This window comes from Podarcis cretensis (assembly GCF_951804945.1).
Source record: "Podarcis cretensis genome assembly, chromosome: 4".
Taxonomy (NCBI): Eukaryota; Metazoa; Chordata; class Lepidosauria; order Squamata; family Lacertidae; genus Podarcis; species Podarcis cretensis.
Window position 1 is genome coordinate 60564114 of NC_137173.1, and position 20927 is coordinate 60585040.

The window sequence follows — 20927 nt, forward strand, 5'->3', positions numbered from 1 at the left end:
TAGTTTTAAAACCCCCAAAACAGGTAAATTTTAAATATGCCTTAAATAAGAGTTGAAACAATTAAAACAATTTAATGCAGCTTTCGTTTCCGGGAATGTATTTAGGATAAGGGCAAATCTTTCCCCACACCAGGTTGCTTTCCTGCTTATTACTAGCAAAAGGTTTATATACATTGTAGTTATTTTCAAAATACAACCTATTTTGACCAGTATACTTTTTCATCAGAGGGCTGCAATGGGAAAGCAGGCAGGAGAATCCTGCTGTGCAAGTGGAATTGTGCTTATGCTTCTCTGAATCTTGCCCATTTTCTTCTTCATCTTTTATATTACCTTCATTTATGACCCTCTTCCATCCTGTCAAGCTGCTTATATTCCTTTTTCATGTTCTGATTTATTTGCCTTTTGTCTTCCTCTCATTTTATTTGTAACACTCTCCTTTCTTTTGTCCCCCCTTTTCTTTCTTGCTTCCCATGCGGAGTAGAAGAAAAATAAAAATGGGAAACTGGATATTCATGGTAAGGGTGGGATGAAAGATTCTGTTCCTCCCCAAGTTCAGAAGGGTTTGGAATTGGGTGGCACATCTTCTCAGGTGGAACCTATACATTCAGAGTGTCTAGGAAAGGATCCCAATTTAGAAAAAAGTTTTTACGATGCTTTTGTGAGGAAAATTAAGGCTGGAAAAAAGTACTCGAAAAGTAAGTCTGCACAGGCCATTACTGATAGGGCACTGAAGCCTGACACTGACCAGACTATTAAAAAAGAATTTAAAGTAGCAAAAAAGGGAAATTTGGAACAAGTAAATTCTAGTTCAACCCCTCAAGAGCTGCCATTCAGCCATGCTAGAGATGGTATGATAGAAAAACACTATGTGGATTGCCAGGAAAATAAAGCAGAAACTAAAGTAGTGAAATCTGATAAATATGGCAAAATATATGTGCAAGGTAAAGAAAACAATGAAAAACAGAGAGAGTTTAAACACAAGGAGATATTTATGAAGCAAACAGCAGTAACTGTGTCATCTTCAAGTGAGGAAACTAGTAATGAGTCAGCAAAATATGTTCTTCAGATACACCAGTATAATTATGGCAAAATAACAAAGAGAGAAATGGATGTAGAAAACAGAAATATAAACTGGGAGAAGGAGCAAAATAAAGAAAAGGAGTGTTTTGAAGATACCAGTATGCAAGCTCAGAGTGAAGAGAATGAAAATATAGATAGTTCAGATAAGGCTGCCAAGTTAGAAGAGAATCTTGAAAGTGTGCAAGACAATGAAGAATGTGGAGTTGTTGCAGAAGAAGCTGAAAACGAAGAGGAGAAGCAAGATGGAAAAAATGACAGTGAAGTAGAAACTGAAGGAGAAGAAGGTGAAAATGAATCAAATAAAGAAGATGACCCTGTAGCCATCGATAGAGATGAAGAAGATAAAATGCAGTCTAAAGCAGAAAATGTGGATAGGCTGGAGAATGAGGCGGAAGAAGGGCAAGTTGACACAGATTTTGAACTGCAAGAGGAAGAAGCTGAGGAAGATATAGATGAGGCTGTAATGGAAGAAAAATATGAAAACATAGAGGAGGGTGAATTTGTAAAGGAAAATGAGGTGGTAGATGAGGAGCAAGAGAAGAATGAATGGGTGGAAGAGGAGAAAGAAAAAGAGTGCAAGAGTGAAGAGAAGGAAGAAGAGACAAGGGAGGAAGAAGTGGGAGTAGGGGAAGAAGATGACAGGAAGGAAGAAGAAGGAGGAAAAGGGGAGGAGGAGGAAGAAGAAGGAAAAGAGGGGGAAGAGGGAGGAGGAGGAAAAGAGGGGGAGGAGGAAGAAGGAAAAGAGGAGGAAGAAGAAGAGGCAGAAGCGGAGGAGGAAGGGGAAGAGAAAGAAGTTGAGGCAGAGGAAGGAAAAGAAGGGATGGAGATGGAGGAGGGAGAGGAGGAGGAGGAGGAAGAAGAAGAAACTGGAGGAGAGGGAGAAGGAGAGGAGGAGGAGGAAGCAGAGGAGGAAGAAGAAGAAGCGGAGGAGCAGGAAGAAGTGGAGGAAGAGGAAGAAGAAACGGAGGAGGAGGAGGAGGAGGAGGAGGAAGAAGAAGAAGAAGAAGAAGAAGAAGAAGAAGAAGAAGAAGAAGAAGAAGAAGAAGAAGAAGAAATTGTGAAGGGAGAGGAGGAGGAAGGAGAAAATGAAGAGGAAGATGTGGATGTGGAAGAAGAAGCTGAAGAGAGTCAGGAAGAAGCTGAGGAAGGGGAAGAAGGCAGGGAGGAAGAAGACAAAAGAGAAGAGGAAGAAGATGAGCATGTAGAGGAAGAAAAAGCAGTCCAGAAAACCAAAGGTCATAAACATCAAGAAAATAATAAGAGGAAACAGGAGACATATGATAAAATAAAAAGCTCTAAACAAAGGGTGACATCAAAACATGTTGTGAATGGACTACAAAATTCACAATTTTGGAACAATGTGCTACCACATTATTTGACACTAAAGTAGCCCTGAAGCTCGATTTTACATGGAAATTTTGTATAGGGAATTGTAATACAGTACTATACTACTATGCCAAAATGTATATTTATTTTCTAATGATTTTTTTTACTAAACAATTTTACTTGCCATTTTATATAAATTCCTCAAATTTCAACTTTATAAAACACACTAAAAGCAGTCTTGTGCTGTGACAAATCTGCCAGTGAGAACCAGGTGCCATGTTCAAATTACGAGATCTCCGCTGTTTCAGATGAGTGCTGTTTCACTGTTGAGTTTTTTGAACATTGCATCCAAAGAGCCCTTTAGGCATGCTCAAAGGGCTCTTTGAATTTTCTCTCCCAGCAGCAGGTGCTTACTGCATTGCGCTTTTATTAGAGATGACTCTGGAGGGTCCACCAAAGGGAGTGACTATTTAGGGATGAGGAGTGCTGGCGTGAGAAGTGCACACTGAATGATGCAGACCTTTGGTCTGATCCAGCAAAGACAATACTTTTGCTCTTGCAGCCCTGTCCTTAAGCTGCCAGCAGTGCAGCCATGCCATAAGAGAGTGATGGGGAAATGGTGACCCTGCCGATGTTGTTGGATCCTAGTTCCCATCGTCCCTGGTGGTTGGCCATTCTGGCAAGGACTGATGGGAGTTGGGGTTCACCACGTTCTGAAGGTCTGCAGGCTCCCTACCCCTGCCCTAAGAATTTGGTTTGTCATCTAATGATAAAAAACCCTTGTTTTGTTTTCAGTCTCTGTCCAACAGCAGACATATAATTTATGTTGCCCAATTATGCGGAAGAATGTGGCTTCCTTTTTCATTTGTTCAAAGCATATTAAGTGCTTCTGTTGTTTTAATACATTTACTGTGCCTTGTAATAAGTTTTCCAATAAAAATAATAAAATTACGATGTACTTCTTTAAAAAAAACATGTTAATGTTTATTCTGATTTATTGTTGCTATGCAAGCATATTTATTTGGGACATTTTATTTGGATGTATACTTAGTTGCATATATGAAAAATGGGAGGAAGGGTTGGAGACCCCCAAACCTTGCTGCTGTCGTGGGCAGTTTCAACATCCATACTGGGTCTCCTTTCAGCTCAGGATTTCATCTGAATAATAATTTGATAATAATTTATTATTTATATGCTGCCCACCTGACTGGGTTGCCCCAGCCACTCTGGCAGGTGTCCAGCAAATTATAAAACCACAGTAAAACATCATGCGCTCTGTAACAACTATCATCCTATCTCAAATAACTAGTACCACACATCTAACGAGAGATGACATTGACTTGTGTGAATCAGCACTTACTATATTTTTCCGCCTATAAGACGCCCCCATGTATAAGACCCCCCCCCATTTTTGAGGACTCAATTTTAAGAAAATGAGGGGAGATGGCCCAAAGTTGTTGAGCTTCTCCCTCCCCCACACACATCTGTGGGCAGCTGTTTCCTGCTCACAGTGGCATCGGGGGAAGTTGTGCTCCCACCAGCCAGCTGGTTGGCGGCGCACAGCTTCCCCCCCCCCAACGCTGTGGGCAGGAAACACTCCCTAGATCATTTCCCACTCACTGCGGCATCGGGGGAAGTTGCGCTCCCGCCAACCAGCTGGCTGGCAGGTGCGCTGCTTCTCCCCCCCCCCCATGCCACTATCCATGTATTGGACGACCCCAGTTTTTTGATACAATTTTTGAGTCCAAAAAGCCTCGTCTAATACACGGAAAAATACGGTACTAGCATACTGTGGTTATTACAGAGAGGAGGCAGGACTAAGACCTGGATCGTTTGTGTTTAGTTAGGAGGAGGAGATTTAGAACTAAGTCCATTCAGTTTCAGTGTTAGATACATTAGTAGACATTTTCTTGAGGTTTCTTTTGTACAACTTTATTTGTACATCTTTATTCCCCCCCCCCCAAAAAAAAGTTTTGTTCCTCATTTTGTTTAACTGTATTTGATAAATACACAAATAAAATCTGTGTCAAAATTTAATCATGTTCTTGCAGTAGTAAACTAGCGCCTATGATTCTGTTCTCAACCGCCTTGTCCTTCCATAGTCATAATCCCATGTACCTCGGGAGTCGAACGGAATCTGTTCCGGAAGTCTGTTCAACTTCCAAAACATTTGACTTCCAAAGCGTGGCTTCTGATTGGCTGCGGGAAGGCTCCTGCAGCCAATCAGAAGCTACGGAAGCCCCGTCAGACGTTCGGCTTCCAAAAGAATGCTAGAAAACCGGAACACTTACTTCCGGTTTTCGATCTTTTGGAAGCCGAAATGAACGAGTATTCGAGAGTGAATGGGCATTCGAGAACCAAGGTACGACTGTACTAATAGTGCATAATGATTTGGTGACATCATCACAAACTTCTGCAGTTTTTACAAAGGCTGCAGCCTCTGTGCAACTCACATAATCATAGAATTGTGGAGTTGGAAGGGATGCCAAGGATCATCTAGTCTAACCTCCTGCATTGCAGGAATCCTGCCCACAGCCATCCACGGGTGGGCTTCAACCACCAGCCTTCTGGTTGAGAGCAAGATGCACTGATCCATTGTGCCATTCACAGTACTTCGGCTTGAAACACCTTTGGGTTAAATTACCAAATTACTTGGAGGTTTCCAGCCTGATTCTATCCTGTAAAATCTGCTGGAAAAGTCAAGAGGGATTGACTTGCCCCATGTTTAAAAAGGGGGACACATGAAATGGCCTTTAGCCCTCATTTTGACACTCAACAGTTAAATGAAAGTTAATGCTAGTACTGATTTTGTTGATCTAGGACAGTGTTTCCCAACCTTGGGCCTCCAGCTGTTTTTGGACTACAACTCCCATCATCCCTAGCTAGCAAGACCAGTGGTCAGGGATGATGGGAATTGTAGTTCAAAAACAGCTGGAGGCCCAAGGTTGGGAAACACTGATCTAGGACTCCATAGTCTACAAAGAGAGATATTGAGCAAAAGGCTGAGTTGTCGTCATCGCCAACCATATTTTTCTAACTCAGTATCAGGCTCCAGAAACCTTCTTTTCTCTCTCAAACACTCTATGTCTCTTTTGATTGAATTCTTATTTCTGAATTCATTGGCAAAGGGTCAAAATAGAGCAACATGAAAAGAATGGAAGGTAAAGTATATTATTAATTAAAATGTTTAGTAAACAAGCCTGAAGGAAAAAGTAGACATTTTCCATTCCACTTGGCAACATCCTGACTGTGGAGAAGAACCAAATGTGTTACTGGTATTCTGAATAATAGGCTGTGATTTGTTTATTTAAGTCTTAAGTGTTTGTATAAGTAAGCACAGTGGAGTTCAGTATCGTAATATATCTGGCTAACTGACGTTGATTGGGCTCATATTCAGAATTAAACTGATTGTAACTGCCCTCTTCAATGTTTCAGTCGTTGCAGGGGGGTGGTGAAAACAACATGGTTTTATCCGGAAAAGATGCTATATTGGAAGATGCTAAAGTATAATTAATTCTTCTTCCCTTGTATATTAGAAATGGAAAGAGAAGGTAAAATGTACAGGAGCTTATAAGCAAACTGCACGAGCTTGTAAACAATCTGAAAATAGATAGTTGCAAGATCAATATCTAGCTCTCTTGGCTTTCATTCTGTTTTTACTGTAGAAAAGAAGTCAGTTCCTATAGACATGTTTCATATTCCAGAATTGGGACTTAGCAGTAGGACCACTGTGATCAAGCATGTGAGTGTGCGTGTAGGGGAAACAGGGATTGCCTATGATGCAATGGGTCAGTGCGTCTGGCTGTTAACCAGAAGGTTGGTGACTCATGCACAAACATCTGTGGACAGGATTCCTGCATTGAAGGGGGTTGCACTAGATGACCCTCAGAGTCTCTTCCAGTGCTATGATTCTGATAATTTCTCTTTGGGAGAAATTAAATTAAACATCACGAGCTGAAAAAGCAACTTGGGTTTCTATAGAGACAACTTCTGAAAATACAACTTTCAGAAAAACACATGGGGTCATGTAGATGGTTTTTAATCTGTTATTTATCACAAGTCTACAGTGCCTCTTAACACAAATGTTTCCACGGTGGCTTACATACAGTAAAACAATATGGAGCAATTCAAAAGTAAAAGCATAACTTTAGTTGAATGGTTCACATGTGCACCTTTGGATCTTGAAAGAATAAGGGGCAAGAATAAGGAGATAAAACTTCTGTTGAAGGATGAACATACTGAATTCCTTGACGCATATCTGCTGAATCGGGTTTAAGCGGCTACTCTGGCAAAATACAGAGAGACCGTGATCTTAATCTGAATTGCATAAAAGGGTCAGAGATCCTATTCCATGATTTTAAACAGGATAAATAGGCAAAAACTTACTTTCCTCAAAGAATAGCAACTGGGACAAAATGTGCCCATAATTCCTTTTAACAGCTGCATTTATATTTATAGCAGGCCCTTTAGGGAACAAACATGTCTAGTTTGCTTTCTGGTCTTACTTACCGCTGAGTATAAATCTTAAGTATAAATCTTCCTGGATTGAAAACTTGAGCTACTTTCTATTTTCATCAGGAATGTTAAACTGCTATGGATTCTAGGCAGCATTCCTCTGCCTCTCCTTCCAAAATTCAGACAGTTAAAGTAAATGGATCTTCTGGTTTGTTTTTTAACACAGCAGATTGTAATTCTTTGGCAAATATGTCTTTCATAGAATCATAGAATTGTAGAGTTGGAAGGGACCCCCAAGGGTCATCTAGTCCAGCCCCCTGCAAGGCAGGAATTTCCTCTGCATGATCGTTTACGTTATGAACAGATGTAGAGCATCTCATTCACTTGCTCCTAATTGCATTGAGCACCATTTGGTGGAAAGGTAGGATATAAATTTAACCAATAAACAAAAACACCGAAATTGTTGAGCTCCGTCTGGCTGCGGGAGGGAGACCCTCAAAGGCTCCAGCTGCCTTTGGCAGCAGCAGAAGCGTCTCTGGCCCCTCCCTGTCAGCTGTGGATTTCAAGGAAGAAGACAGAAAATGCAGGTGTTTTTTCTGCCCCGAACTGCAGGCGAGGCACACTGGGCAGAGTTTTATGAATAACCGCCCGCCCTGGGGGAGGAGACCCACCAGCTTTCCCATTGCAGGACTGTGACACCGCAGGGTGATCGCTGTCTAGCACATCTGGATGGCCCCTCCGCCCAGCTCCGACAAGAAAGAAACAAACAAACAAAACCCCTCCCCTGAAAAAATGAAAACGGCGAAGCTTGCAGCGGCTGTGTCACCTCTCCCCCCCGCCTCCTCCTCCCCCCCCCCCCCAGCCAAGGGAAGTGACCTCTTGTCACTTCCACTTCCACCAGGGCTCAGCCTCCTCCAGAAAAATTAAAAGCAAAAATCAAACCCTGAAAAAATGGGGGGGGGGACGACAGAAAACTGAAGGGGGGGAATGGGTTGCCATACATCCCGGAAATTTTTGGCATCTCTTAAAATTCAACACACACACACACACACACACACCCCAATGCCATTTTAGGCATTCGATTTCCATACATGTCCGGAATTTTCCAGACTTATGGCAAGCCTATGGTTGGCCAAAGGGAACTGCTGTGAATAGAACAGCAAGCAAAGATCTGGCTTCATTGGAATGTGGGAAGTTGCTTATATCGAGTCAGACCATTAGTCCATATAGCTCAGTATTGTCTGTGCAGTGTTAGCAGTTGCTCTCCAAGGTTTTGGACTTCTCGGTGGACTGAACCTGGGACCTTCTGCATGCAAAGCAGCGGATGCTCTGCGACTGAGATCCTGCCCTTCATCTGTGATTTCTCTCTTGCACATGGGTGTCCTCTTATCTCCACCCTGACCATAGTTTCTTTGGCATCAAGGAAATTTTGATATCTCAAGAACACCACTGAAGAGCTAATAAATTCTTTCTCTAGCTGGTTTGTATGGCTGTCTTTATTCTTTCAGCCCCACGTTAGCATGTTGCCTCCTGCCACTGCTTGTTTATGCCCTTTAATCTCTCAGAACATAAAAGGGAGGCAGAACTTTGCCAAATTCAGGATTTCCTTGTTACACTTGACCCCAGTTGTAACCAATCCCATATCCTTCCTTTGTCACAACTTTGCTACTCCTCCCATGCAGCATGAAGGGGAGGAGAGCTGGCTTTGTTTTCTCCTGGCTAAATGGAACCTGAGCAAACTAGTTTAGTAATATTTCAGGGGGGAGGGTCCGTGGAGAGATCCCATAAAACAGTGGAAATGGGGGAGGGAAATGTTTGGAAGAAGTTCTGGGGGTTTTTTTTAGCAACTTCAGGTGTATGAGGTGGACATAAAGAGGAGATCTCTACTTTTCAGGAACTGGCACACCAGAAGGTAATTTAGCATCTTTAGACTAAGGGCTTGTTCACATTTGAGCTTTATTTGTTAATCTACTTTTTCCACATTCGAATTAGACTGGAGTAGTCCAACCCCACACATATGGGGAGCAAATTTCCATTCATACCAATAGGCATTCCCTTTTGTATTTGTCTATGCCTTCAAATTTGTTGGTTCTCTTGCACCAATTGAGTGCGGATAAGGCATGCACACAGATCGTTGCAAGCGCACCTTGTGCTTTCTTTTAAAATTCCTGCTTGGTAAGTGTGCAAAAGCACATAACCAGTTCTAAATTTGCTTCTGCATTTTTCTGGTTTTGTGCAGATATGAGGGATAACAAAATAATAATTCCTTAGGGAGTGCATGGGAAATAGTTATGAGCACAGCTGGAAAAGTAATGAAAGCATTGAGGAAGTAATTGGCATGGAAAGGTGAATAGCAGAAAATGACAATGGATCCACCCCCAAAAGAACATCAAAACAAATAATCTGTGTCCCCAAGTGGAGCCTGATTTCCGCACTCTATCAGATTATCCCCAGTAAACTCAAATTTATAGAGGAGAAGCTTCTAGATTGGGGTTTGATGTCATTGTCATGTTGACTACACATACTAAATGGGAATGGAAATGCTCTAGTGTGGACATGCCCACAGTGTACCGTGTGTGCTAGAAATCTCTGTATGTATTTCCTGTTTTGTGCATTTTTTCCACATCCTTTCCCTATCTTGTATAAAACATGATATGGTTGCTTAGCATTGGGTGTGACTGTATTTTAAAATACATTGACTTCTGACTCCTGATTGATAATCACAGCATCCCTTTGGAACAGGTTTTCTTTATATATCAGGTATCTCAAACAAACTGTGTCTATTCCGTAGGTAACTATGATTGACAATTCATATCAATTTTAGTGTATTAGCTAAATACTGGAACGTTCAAAAATTGCAGTTGGAGGTAGTTATCTAAAATACCCAACATAAAAGCATTGCCCATGTTCCTTGAAAATAATTACCATGGCAACATACAATTGCTTGGATAAAAATTAACTCTGCACATGCAAACTGAGCCATCTCATTAGCTTTTTCATGTAGTACTACTTTATTAATATACGGAATAGTAAAAACCTCAGTTTTATCAAATACAATTCTAGATTTAAATATCAACACACATTTTAGATGGGATATATATTTTAAAGAATATACGTTTAATTAAACTTCAGCATGATAACACCAAGCATACAAACAAGTGTTACAAAGAATGAGTGTCCTTATTTCATAAAGAGTTACACAGTTCTTATATTCAAAAATATAAAAGCAAAAAAACAAACAAAACAAAAAACCTTTAACAGGAGAATCCCACCTATTTGATAAATGTGGAACTGGTGGTCCATTTCCATGGTTAACATACATGAGATTTTCGAAACATGCTGTAGCATCTGTATTATAGTGTGAGGAAGAATGCATATGAAAATGTTATAGTCTCTATTTTTAATATCATAGGAACATTTATTTCCACTGAAATTCATGGGCATTGTGATGTTGCCTCTGCTTTGGACTTCGTTTCATTCAACTTGTTACACCTACAAAATAGATTATTAATGCAAAGCCTGTTGAGTGCTTTCTTTGCAAGTTTTCATATATCGTTTATATGGGGTTATCAAGCCTTTATTTATTCTGCCAAACCTAAGCTTAAAAAAATACCTGTCTTCAATGACACCATAGGATCAAAAATCATCTGATGAGGAAGAGAGTGATGGTGGTGAGAATCATGACAATGAAGAAGAAGAAAAAGAGGAAGAGGAGGAAAAAGAAGAAGAAGAGGAGGAGGAGGTTGAGGAAATAGAGAAGGAAGAGGTTGAAGAACAAGATACAGCGAAACACGATAATGATCAAGCACCTGAAAATGAGCAACAGAACAGACAATTATTTGAGAGTGAGAAAAAGAACCAGACAGCTACAGAAGCGATAAAGGTAAATCATTTATTCATGTTCAGGGTTAAACTTACTGGGGATATCATGGTTCATCTCCTGTTATCTATCTAAATTTCAGTAGAAACCTTCTGGTCAGCAGCAGTGGGGCTTAATGGAGCATCGTAGCTTCAGTTGCATTCTCAGCACTGCAGCTCACACCAGTCAGGGCAGGGAGGAAAATAGCTATACAGTACCAGCTCCTAGCTGGTGCAGTGAAGGCAACCTAGATTAGGATCATTGACATCAGGTGACAACAGCAGGGATGACTTAGGATACAGTAGATTCTGTGGTGGCCCAGCTCTGCCCTCCTCCACCTGCAGGTGCCCCATTTCAGGGTTTGTTGCTGGGAGCTTCTTCTGGTGCTGTCATTTGAGCAGGCCCTCATCGGCAGAACCAGGCAGGCCTGAGCACAGGGACATCTCTACCTCATTCAAACTCACTCCCACATGATGGACTGGGGAGTTGGACTTGCGTACACATCATACTTTTAAATCACATTCAAAACATACTGTCCCTAGTCTAAAGAATAACGGGAACAGCAATTTACTCCTCCCAGCACTCTTAATAATCCCAGGATACTTTTTTCGGCAGGGGGTGGAGATATGCTTTCAGTGTGCTTTGAAGGTATAGTGTATATGAAGCTTTGGATTGCTTTAATATTATATAATATTAACCAGAAAATTGTTTTGCAATGTGTATCTCCTACATGTGTTCAGAGCCATAAAATATGTTCACTTATTTCACAGGTTCAAAAATCATCCGACGAGGAAGAGACTAATGATAACGGAGAAGAAGAAGAAGAAGAAGAAGAAGAAGAAGAAGAAGAAGAAGAAGAAGAAGAAGAAGAAATGGACAAGAAAAGGGGGCAGGAACCAGTTGCAGTGGAACATAATGATGATCCATCACCTGAAAATGCGGGACAGAGCAGTAAATCATGTGAGATTGAGGAAACAAATCAGATGACTACAGAAACTATAAAGGTGAAACAATTTTGTTCACTTTCAGTTTTGTACCTTTCTCAAGATCCCATTATCCCCTGTACTGTTAGTCATGTCAAAATTCAGCCATAGATTGGTTCTAATGTGTATTCAAGGAAAGAAGCTGACTTAAACAACAAAGAAACAAATTGAAGAGCTCTATTGTGGATTCTGTTCATTTTTCTGTGTTTGAAGTGCTTGCAGTCTAAAATTCAACATGGCAAAACAAGGAAGAATGGGAGGCAGGGACATAGTATGTTTCAGTTAAGTGGGCTTAGGCTGGGTTACAGACTAAAATACAATAGGGCATGGGAACCTTGGAAGTTTTGAGGAGGGATTTGAAGGAAGGCAGAGAGATGGCATTAAATCAGTGTTCATGGCAGGCAGGTCTAGGCATACAGGAAAGCAAAAGAGAAAGGCAAAGTCTTCTGAGGGAGCCAGGAGACCTTTGGACAATGGAAGATGAGGGAACTGGAGGAGTGAAGCTCACAAGTAGGGTTGTATTGGAAATATAATAGGAGAGAAGTAAGCTGGGGCAAGACTATAAAGCACAGGTGGGGATCAAAGTCAGTGGGCAGGCCTGATACTGCCCTCCCTCACCACCTACCAACCATTTTGATGGAACCTCCCATCCTTCAATCACCTGATGTTTCAGTGGTATCAGGTGACCCAAAGTACTTTTTTTCTTTGTGGGCACAGCTCAGTCCTTGCCTGCAGAGGACCATCTTTTGCATTGCCATATTGAATTCAAGCCAGTGTTGCAAAGGAATCTTGCAGCAAGTCCTGATACCACTGGATCACTCCATAGCACAGCCAGTCCCACCAGGGCTTGCTGTCACCGCCTATCAGCTGATTGGCACTAACAGCAAGCCTCATTTACAAAGGAAAGGCACTTTAAAGCGGTCAGTTGTAACTTGACATGACATCAGGTGTGGGGTGGATGAGCATGGTTTGGGAAAACAGGCTCACAGACCAAACTGGGACCCATGCAGGGCTTTCATGTAGAGAGGACTTTGTAGGTAAGGCAAGGAAACTGTGTTTGCATTCCTTTCAGCTTTTTAAAAAAAATTCATCATATGCTGCAATATCGGTACTTTTTCAGACACGTTTTTGCTGTAGCAATGAACCCATCTTTCTTTCTTTCTTTCTTTCTTTCTTTCTTTCTTTCTTTCTTTCTTTCTTTTCTCCCTCCCTCCCTCCAACTAAATGATGGTTGTTATTTGAAAATAAGGGAGATAGTTTGATTTTCTTTTAAATAATGTATTGACTTAGGAGATTTTCATCCTCCCCTTCGTCGTTTTGACCCCAGAGTGGGTGTATTCCTTTGGGGCTTCTCCTTTTTTAAAAAAGTACTCTCAATTAAGTATTCTTTTTTTAACCACTTTTTAAAACAATATTATATATATGTATTTTTAGAAAGAGGAGGCATGTACAGAAGAAGACCCAGCTAAGCAAGGTAGGAACAAATGTGCCAATCAGCTTTCAACATTTAACTTTTACCTGTTTGCTTCTAGAAACATTGCATAATGTTGACTTCAAACAAGAGCTGTGTTTTGTTTCCTAAGGAAGTCATAGCTCTTCAAGCATCAGTAATTGTTTGCATCAACCTTTTCTATCAAGAGCTTATACGCAAGCTAACTGTCTGCTCTAGTGCTTAGGAGAAAGTGGTTGCAGTCTTAAGCCCACTTAATAAGGATTAAGTTCCATTGGACTTGGTGGTATTTGCTTCTGAATAAACATGCATAGGGTTGCACTGTGTGTCCATTCTGATAAAGAGTCAGCATTTAGCTAAATTATCAGTTTTGTTGGCCTTCTGAAAATCTTTGTCATAATCTAGTTTAGTTTAGTTTTTTAAAAAGTAATAATCTAGGCATCTAAATAGAATCTAAAAATGTTCTTTTTGCTTAGCAGCATTGCTATTTGTATATAAATCAATCCATGGGATTGCTCGCTAAATACAACCCAGTTTTTGTTACAAGTTAGCACACTAATTTAACTACCAGCATCATGTAGTAATTGACACCAAGTATTTCCAACACATTTTGGGACACAAGAAGATAAGAATCCTGGCCACTGAAGATACTATCTGTCCTCCTGATTCTAATGTAGACATGATACAGGTTGGCAGATTAACATGCAAGAACAGTCACCGGGGTTAAACCATTATGGGAACCCTCACCCTGCTTTGTACTTCAAGTGTATTTGCCTGGCTGGAGTGTGCCCTTGAACTCTCATAATGCCTCATACTTGGAGGGTAGAGGGGGGGTGTGAGTTTGTGAGTGTAGAAACTAGCGTACGGTAGATTCTTACACAAGAACACCTTCTTTCATTCAGCTGGTGCAATATTTTATCCTTTCTAGAATTCACTGCATAGACAGTTGCTAGGAGGGAGTGGTGCTGATTGCTTCCAGACAGTGTGTCTTCCCTGCTTTGTATTAATTGATGTAATTCTCTCTGTGTTGACTGACAGTTCTGTGGGTCAATAAATAAGATCCTTGGTTTTAATGAGCCATTTGCTTTAGCTCGTCTTCCTTTCACGTACCTGCCCAAATGATAAATTGATATCATGGATGAATTAAGGATAGCCCTTGCTGGGTGGAATTGTCAGATTTGTTTTTTTCCTAGGCGGTCACTAATATAGTCTTAATTTTACAGTTTACTTCAGAAGAGTTATGTGCCCCTTTGTCCTTGCCACGCTGTCATTGTGGTTTGTGTCAGCTAGAAAAGAACTGAACCCTGCCAGTTTTAAAAGGAGAGACAAAACATTGTTAATGCCAATTTGTATTAACTGCATAGAGTTCTAAGCCTTTTTCAGGAAACTTTCAGCAAATATAGCAAGCTGTGTTAGATCTTGTTTCAGCCTGCATTGTTGTAATTTTTCAAATGGAAAAGAGCAGGATACTAGAAGTTTCCTTGTGATTGTTTTACCTATTTCTAAGTATGAAAAAATGTACTGCTATCTGCTTTTTATCGTGCAAGTAAAAACAAAGATTCAAATAAACTTATAATTCCTGAGGGTGGGGAGACAAAAGAGAATCCTTGAGTTTATATTCCAGCTAACTTTCAGGAACTTCTTGTCAAATATTTTTTAGTGCATTTGTCCCTGGTTGAATACCAAATAAGCACCAAACACCAAATAATACATTAAAGTCCTGATCCTGCATGAATTGCTGAGTTTTATAGTTCTCATACAGGCTGAAACTTTAAGATCTGAGCTGCATAACAATAGGGCTTGTTTTTTAGAGATCCTTTAAGTGTCAGTTTGCAGAGCCAACTTAACTACAAGTGGTACACAAGAAATAAAATATGGGAAAGATAAACCAATGGGAAAGATTGGTTAAACCTATAAAACCAGATGTCAATTAAATGCTTGTTATAATAATAAAAAAGGCCTTCTGTAATCCCTGGAAGTTCAACAAGTGATCTGATCACAGAATTGAGCCCACTACTCATCATCCTGGAAAAAAGTGACTAGTGAGGTACTGCAGGGTTCTATCCTGGTCCCATTGTTGTTCAACGACTGTATAAAAGACTTGCCTGAAGGTACTGAGGGGATGCTTACCAAATTTGCAGATGACACAAGACTGGGAGGGTTGGCCAAATTCAAATAAGGAGAAATCTATGGGTCTACACTTAGTCAGGAAGAACCAGCTGCACCAATATAAGATGGGGGACATCTGGCTTGCAAATAGTACAGTACATGTGAAAAAGGATCCATGGGTCTTGGTAGACAATAAGCAGCAGCAAAAAAATCTAATGCTGTTCTAGGCTGCATCTACCAAAATATAGTGCCCAGATCAAGGGAAGTCATAGTACCACTCTATTCTGCCTTGGTCAGACCACACCTGGAGTACTGTGTCCAGTTCTGGGTGCCGCAATTTAAGAAGACTATTGACAAGCTGGAATATATGCAGAGCAGAGTGATCAGAATGTTCAAGTATCTGGAAACCAAGCCCTATGAAGCACGAATGAGGGAGTCTGGTATGTTTAGCGTGGTAAAGAGGAGACTGATAGGAGGTATGATAGCCATCTTCAATGATCTAAAGGGCTGTCACATGGAAGATGGAGCAAGCTTGTTTCTCATTTGTTTGTTTGTTTTGTATACCACTCTTCATTTGTAGATCTCAGGGCGGTTCACAACATAGAAATACAATATAAGAACAGAAAATACATAATAAAAACAAGAACAAAAAACCCCACAAGCCAATAAACTCCCCTTCTACAAGAAAGGAGATTCTGACTAAACGTCCGGAAAACCTTTCTGACAGCAAGAGCTGTTCTACAGTGGACAGACGCCCACAAGAGGCTGTGGACTCCCCTTGTTTTGAGGTTTTTAAGCAAAGGTTTTATGGCCACCATTCATGTATGCTTTAGTTGAGATTCCTGCTGGGGGTTGGACTAGTTGACCCTCAAGGTTCCTTCCAATTCTACAATTCTATGTTTCGTATGGGAAAAAATAATCTACTGCAATCAGGGCTAAAATTGTCTTGGGGGGGGGGCAAAACCTCCTCAGTCTCTGGTGATATGAATGTCTGTTTTCTGTCCATGTTCACAGTCTTCCCAATATCAACTTGTCTACCTTGTCACAAATAGGTCAGGCCCACCCTGTAATATACATGAAAGGAAGTAAATAGCTTCAGACCTAACAATCCCACCTCAATAAACTACAGCTTAATAAACTGCAGCTGAGTGTCATGTCCACCCACTCCCGGGTTTCTCTCCCCTCTCACACCAGTTTTGGCGTGTTTTATTTTTGGTTATAAGATCTATGATATGGAACTGGGATGAGCTGCAGTATATTGAATTAGACCATTCATCTGTCACACTCACTGTTGTCTACATTGATTGGCAGTGGCTATCTGGGGTTTCCAACAGGATTTCCCCAGCTCTTTCGGGAGATGCCATGGAATGAACCTGGGATCTGTTGTGTCTTTATTCTATTTATAGACTGCCCTTTGTCTAAAACCACAGAGTGGTTTTATAGCACACCAAAACAAAACAATATACTTAAACTAATTAAACCACAATACATCAAAGCAGGCCATAGAGCAGCCATTACAACAAACTCAGCCCCCAGGAACACAGCAATGGAAGATCCAAAGGCCTGGGTGAATAATGAAGTGTGTGTTCTGCCACTCTGCTATGGTAACTCAGTTGTGCATCAAAAGAGAGAGGGAGGATTATTCTGCTATGTGGAGATACTCTTAGTAGCACAGAACATTCCTCTGTTCCAATGCAGCTCAGATATCTTAGGGAACCTTATGGGATGGGTCATGTTTGTTGTTTTCTTGCTTTGATGGAGAATACCCTGCCTTCTGTTGCCTGTAAGATTTTTAGACAAAACAATTTACATGCCCACCAACATTATACTCATTCTTCTGTTATAAGTGTCTGGATCCCAATGAGAACAACAACTAAGAATAGATATGAGTCATATAAAACTAAGATTCTTGAGGTTTGGCTGTCTAGTTTTAGCTTTACTGAATATCCCATTAAATGCCTCCATGTTTAAGATGAATGGCTCATGACTTTAAGGTTGTGTTAGCTGAATTAGTCAGAAGTGGGACTTTGAAAATGGCGGCTAATTTGTTGGGTTATTTTCAGACTGTGAAACTGCAGTGGCTTGCGTCACAAACAATTCTTCAGGAGCAATCGCAGACGGTGGCAAGGACAAGACAAAACTACCGCAGAAGGCAAAAAGGGTAAAAAATATATATATATTTTTTACATGTCATCCTGGATAACTTGACCCCCAACAGAAGGAAAAGTGTTAAACCTGACAAGCACCTGAAACCATGTTTAGAACTTTCCTTCCTATTCATTGGGCCTTAAGGGTACCCCTGACTGTTAGGTAGTCCCAGACGACTCTGGGGTTGCGCGCTCATCTCACTCTATAGGCCAAGGGAGCCGGCGTTTGTCCGCAGACAGCTTCTGGGTCATGTGGCCAGGATGACTAAGCTGCTTCTGGCGAACCAGAGCAGCGCACGGAAACGCCGTTTACCTTCCTGCCGGAGCGGTACCTATTTATCTACTTGCACGTGCTTTCGAACTGCTAGGTGGGCAGGAGCTAGGACCAAGCAACGGGAGCCCACCCCACTGCGGGGATTCAAACCGCTGAACTTCTGATTGGCAAGCCCTAGGCTCTGTGGTTTAGACCACAGTGCCACCCGCGCCCCATTCATTGGGCCTTATTCCCAAGTAAATGACTATAGGTTTGCAACCTTGATGAATACTTTACTAATCGTTGTACACAGTGCAATAGGGCATACAATCTGCAGGATACTTGGTGAGCAAATAGTGAAGATGGGGAAGGATCAGTAATGGCTCTGGATAGATGCATTTGGGGTGCAGATATTAAAATAGGGTTTTAATGGAAACAAATTAGCATCTTCCCAAGAAATAACAAAGTACTTTTTCTCAAGGTTATCATGGTTTTTTACGCTCTTGAATGTACCTGGGCATTCCGAAACCTAGCAAAATGTAAAACAAGACAGTTTTCTTCAAAACTGATATTTTCTGAAGGATGGGAGAGGCAGCCTTATTTTGACTACAGTGACAAATAAACATATAAAATCATTTATGCCCATTAAACTCTTGTTTTTAAACAAGGCAGAATGGATTTTTTGTGTGTCTATGTACTTTATCAATTTCTGATACATGACAATTATGGATAATCGTAATGGCAGTCAAGCTTCCAGTTGGGTTACTTATGCATAACTCAGTGCTATTTCCAAGTATGTATGTTTAGAATAGGGATACTGGTTTGTAGTCTTTCTGGGAAGGAAAACTGTGGCTTCTGTGTTCAGTGCCTAGCACTACGTTGCTACTAAATATCAAACCACAGTACTGTAGTCTAATTTGGAGTGTTTCTATACATTGAGCTAATTGTTCATTTTTTTGAGCTAATCTGAATTTCTAACCTGTTGATTATATAAAGTTGCTAGCCTTTTTTTTTTTTTTTTTTACTACATTCTCTTAACGAAGAGCCAATTCAAACATGCGGAAATAGCATGTGGCAGAACACTCTAAAGTTTAGACTATGTAACTTCAGATTGCAGGTGGAGGGTTTTTGAATGCTCTTTCTTTAAAAAAAAAGATGGCACATTGAAAAATCAGGTCAAGAACCAAGGTTTGAGCATAGTCTCAGATGTGCTAATTTGTTATGTGTGGAGCAAGGGAGGTTAATGAAGGAACATCGAAAAGATGTATTCATCATCCTGTAGTCAAAATTAGTACTTATGGGAAAGTCTGCACCATATTTGCATACCTTAAGAAGTTGAAAGTATTGTGTAGCTTGGTTGTATGATCTGTGAATTGTCAAGATGCTTTGCCCTTGTATGAAACTTTAGATGGCTCAAATCCAAGTTTCTTGCAAGTATGTGTTCTCAGGATGGGAGTTAATCACTGTTTCTCCCTTGGAAAACGATGGGCACAGCTTATTTAGATAAAGATAAATTTGCAACCAAGAGTACTACATACTGAATTAGTTGTTCAGTCTGAAAGCAGCACATGTTTCTGTTGACATATCCCCATTTATTTTTGAGCATAATCTTTTGCAGTCTACTTGGATGTTGTAAACAAACATCTGTTATCAATTATCATAGTTGCATAATGCTTTGTTGTTTGTGTTACAATAATTCATTAGGAATGTTTCTTCTTCATCCTGCTTCTATTGGCAATAGTCCTAGCACAGTTAACTGGTTTAAGATTGCAGTACTGTATTATGCTTTCTGCAAGACTTACTTGGAAGTAAGCCCTGCTTAACTCAGTGGAACTTAAATTCTGAAAAAAACATTGATCAAGATGCAGATATTTGAGTCAAACTTGCAATCATCTCTCTAGATATAAACATTTTGTTTCATATTATGTCCAGATAAGTAAAAAGTTGTGCATGCAGACTCCTTTTTCTGCCTTAAAAGAATTGTCAAACATACTCAATAGTTTTCAAAATAGTTAATAATTGTATGTGGGTTTTGTTTTTCTATGTGTGTTTTAGTTTTCTTTTTTTAAACGAAAGACTTCAGAGCAGAAGAATGCACACAGCTGTGATGAAAACAAACTTGAAAATCTTCCTGACAGTGAGCAGGAAACTGGCAATCAAGGAGACTTACCTAAAGAGAAGAGTAAAGACGAAAATCAGAACCATGCTGAAGAAAATCAAAAGGAGGCACCACATCAGGCCAAAAAGACGTCCTCTACCTGTGTAATACTTTGATGCTTAAATTTATAAAGCTTGCATAAATGTGGTGTCATAAATGGCAGCTTGCAAGCAGATACTGCAATTTATACTTGAAAATGATAATGGCAGATATATAATGATCATATTGATGGATTTTTTTTGTAAAATTAGCATGTTTCAACTGATTTGCATTGATTTTGGACCAACTTCCTAGTATTTATTTGTATTAATATTTTTAGTTACTTCAACAAAGATGAGTATCACAGTCTTACTGAAATGTTGCGGCCTTAACTGTGTTTTAATAAAAAATATATATTTTTGTACTTCAAAGGTTGGGTTGAGGTATTTTACTGGTTTTTTTAATAAACAAATTTATCATTTGAATCTACAAGTATAAATTCACATTGCAGTTGATTCAGGAAGATAGCCAGAAGAATACTTGTTAAGCTACTTATTCTTTGAGATGAAAATGTTAAAAACTGTAAATAGTTTAGGACCAAGATACTTGAAGAACTACTGCCTGTTCCTAGAAGTTATCAGGAGATGCCCTGTTTTGTGTTAATCAGGTAAAAGCACTGTGGTGCCCTGTCCTGGAAGATTTCTTTGGTCTCTTACCCAATGGAAATCAGTTTCAAGCTGATTTTTTTGTTTGTTCTAGTTGGATGTTTGCTGAATCAGCAGGAGGTTTGAATGTCAAATTCTTGGCTCTCCTTTTTCTCCTGGTGATCTGTAATATCTGCCAACTTGGTGTTATTTTTATTCACACTTTTGTTTTATATCTGTTTTATCATTGTTTATGGTTTGTGAGCAGCCTTTAGTGCCTCATACAGAGGAAGAAAAGTGTTGTTTTAAAACCAAGTGTTTCCAATAAATAAGAAACAGGCAATTTAGAGAACACTCCGCTCTCAAGAGGCTTACAATCTAAAAGCCAACTGGGGAAATGGAGAGAGGGAGAGATGAAGGTCTGCAGATTTCATTGTTGTTGTTGTTTAGTCGTGTCCGACTCTTCGTGACCCCATGGACCAGA

General features: G+C 40.2%; 1 protein-coding gene across 3 annotated transcripts in view; it reads left to right on the forward strand.

The window, feature by feature from the left end:
• RPGR (retinitis pigmentosa GTPase regulator) overlaps positions 1-20230 on the forward strand; it is a 37906-nt gene extending 17676 nt beyond the window's left edge. For 2 of the 3 annotated variants that reach the window (XM_079974504.1, XM_079974505.1), the window contains exons 14-18: positions 10496-10744; positions 11491-11724; positions 13138-13177; positions 17326-17423; positions 19718-20230. In XM_079974504.1, coding sequence (XP_079830630.1) covers positions 10496-10744; positions 11491-11724; positions 13138-13177; positions 17326-17423; positions 19718-19936 — 840 coding nt within the window. In that variant the 3' untranslated portion in view covers positions 19937-20230. Of the gene's footprint in view, positions 1-481; positions 2900-10495; positions 10745-11490; positions 11725-13137; positions 13178-17325; positions 17424-19717 lie in introns of those variants that run through there. The other variant, XM_079974506.1, reaches the window with a different exon arrangement.
• Positions 20231-20927: the final 697 nt, after the last annotated feature.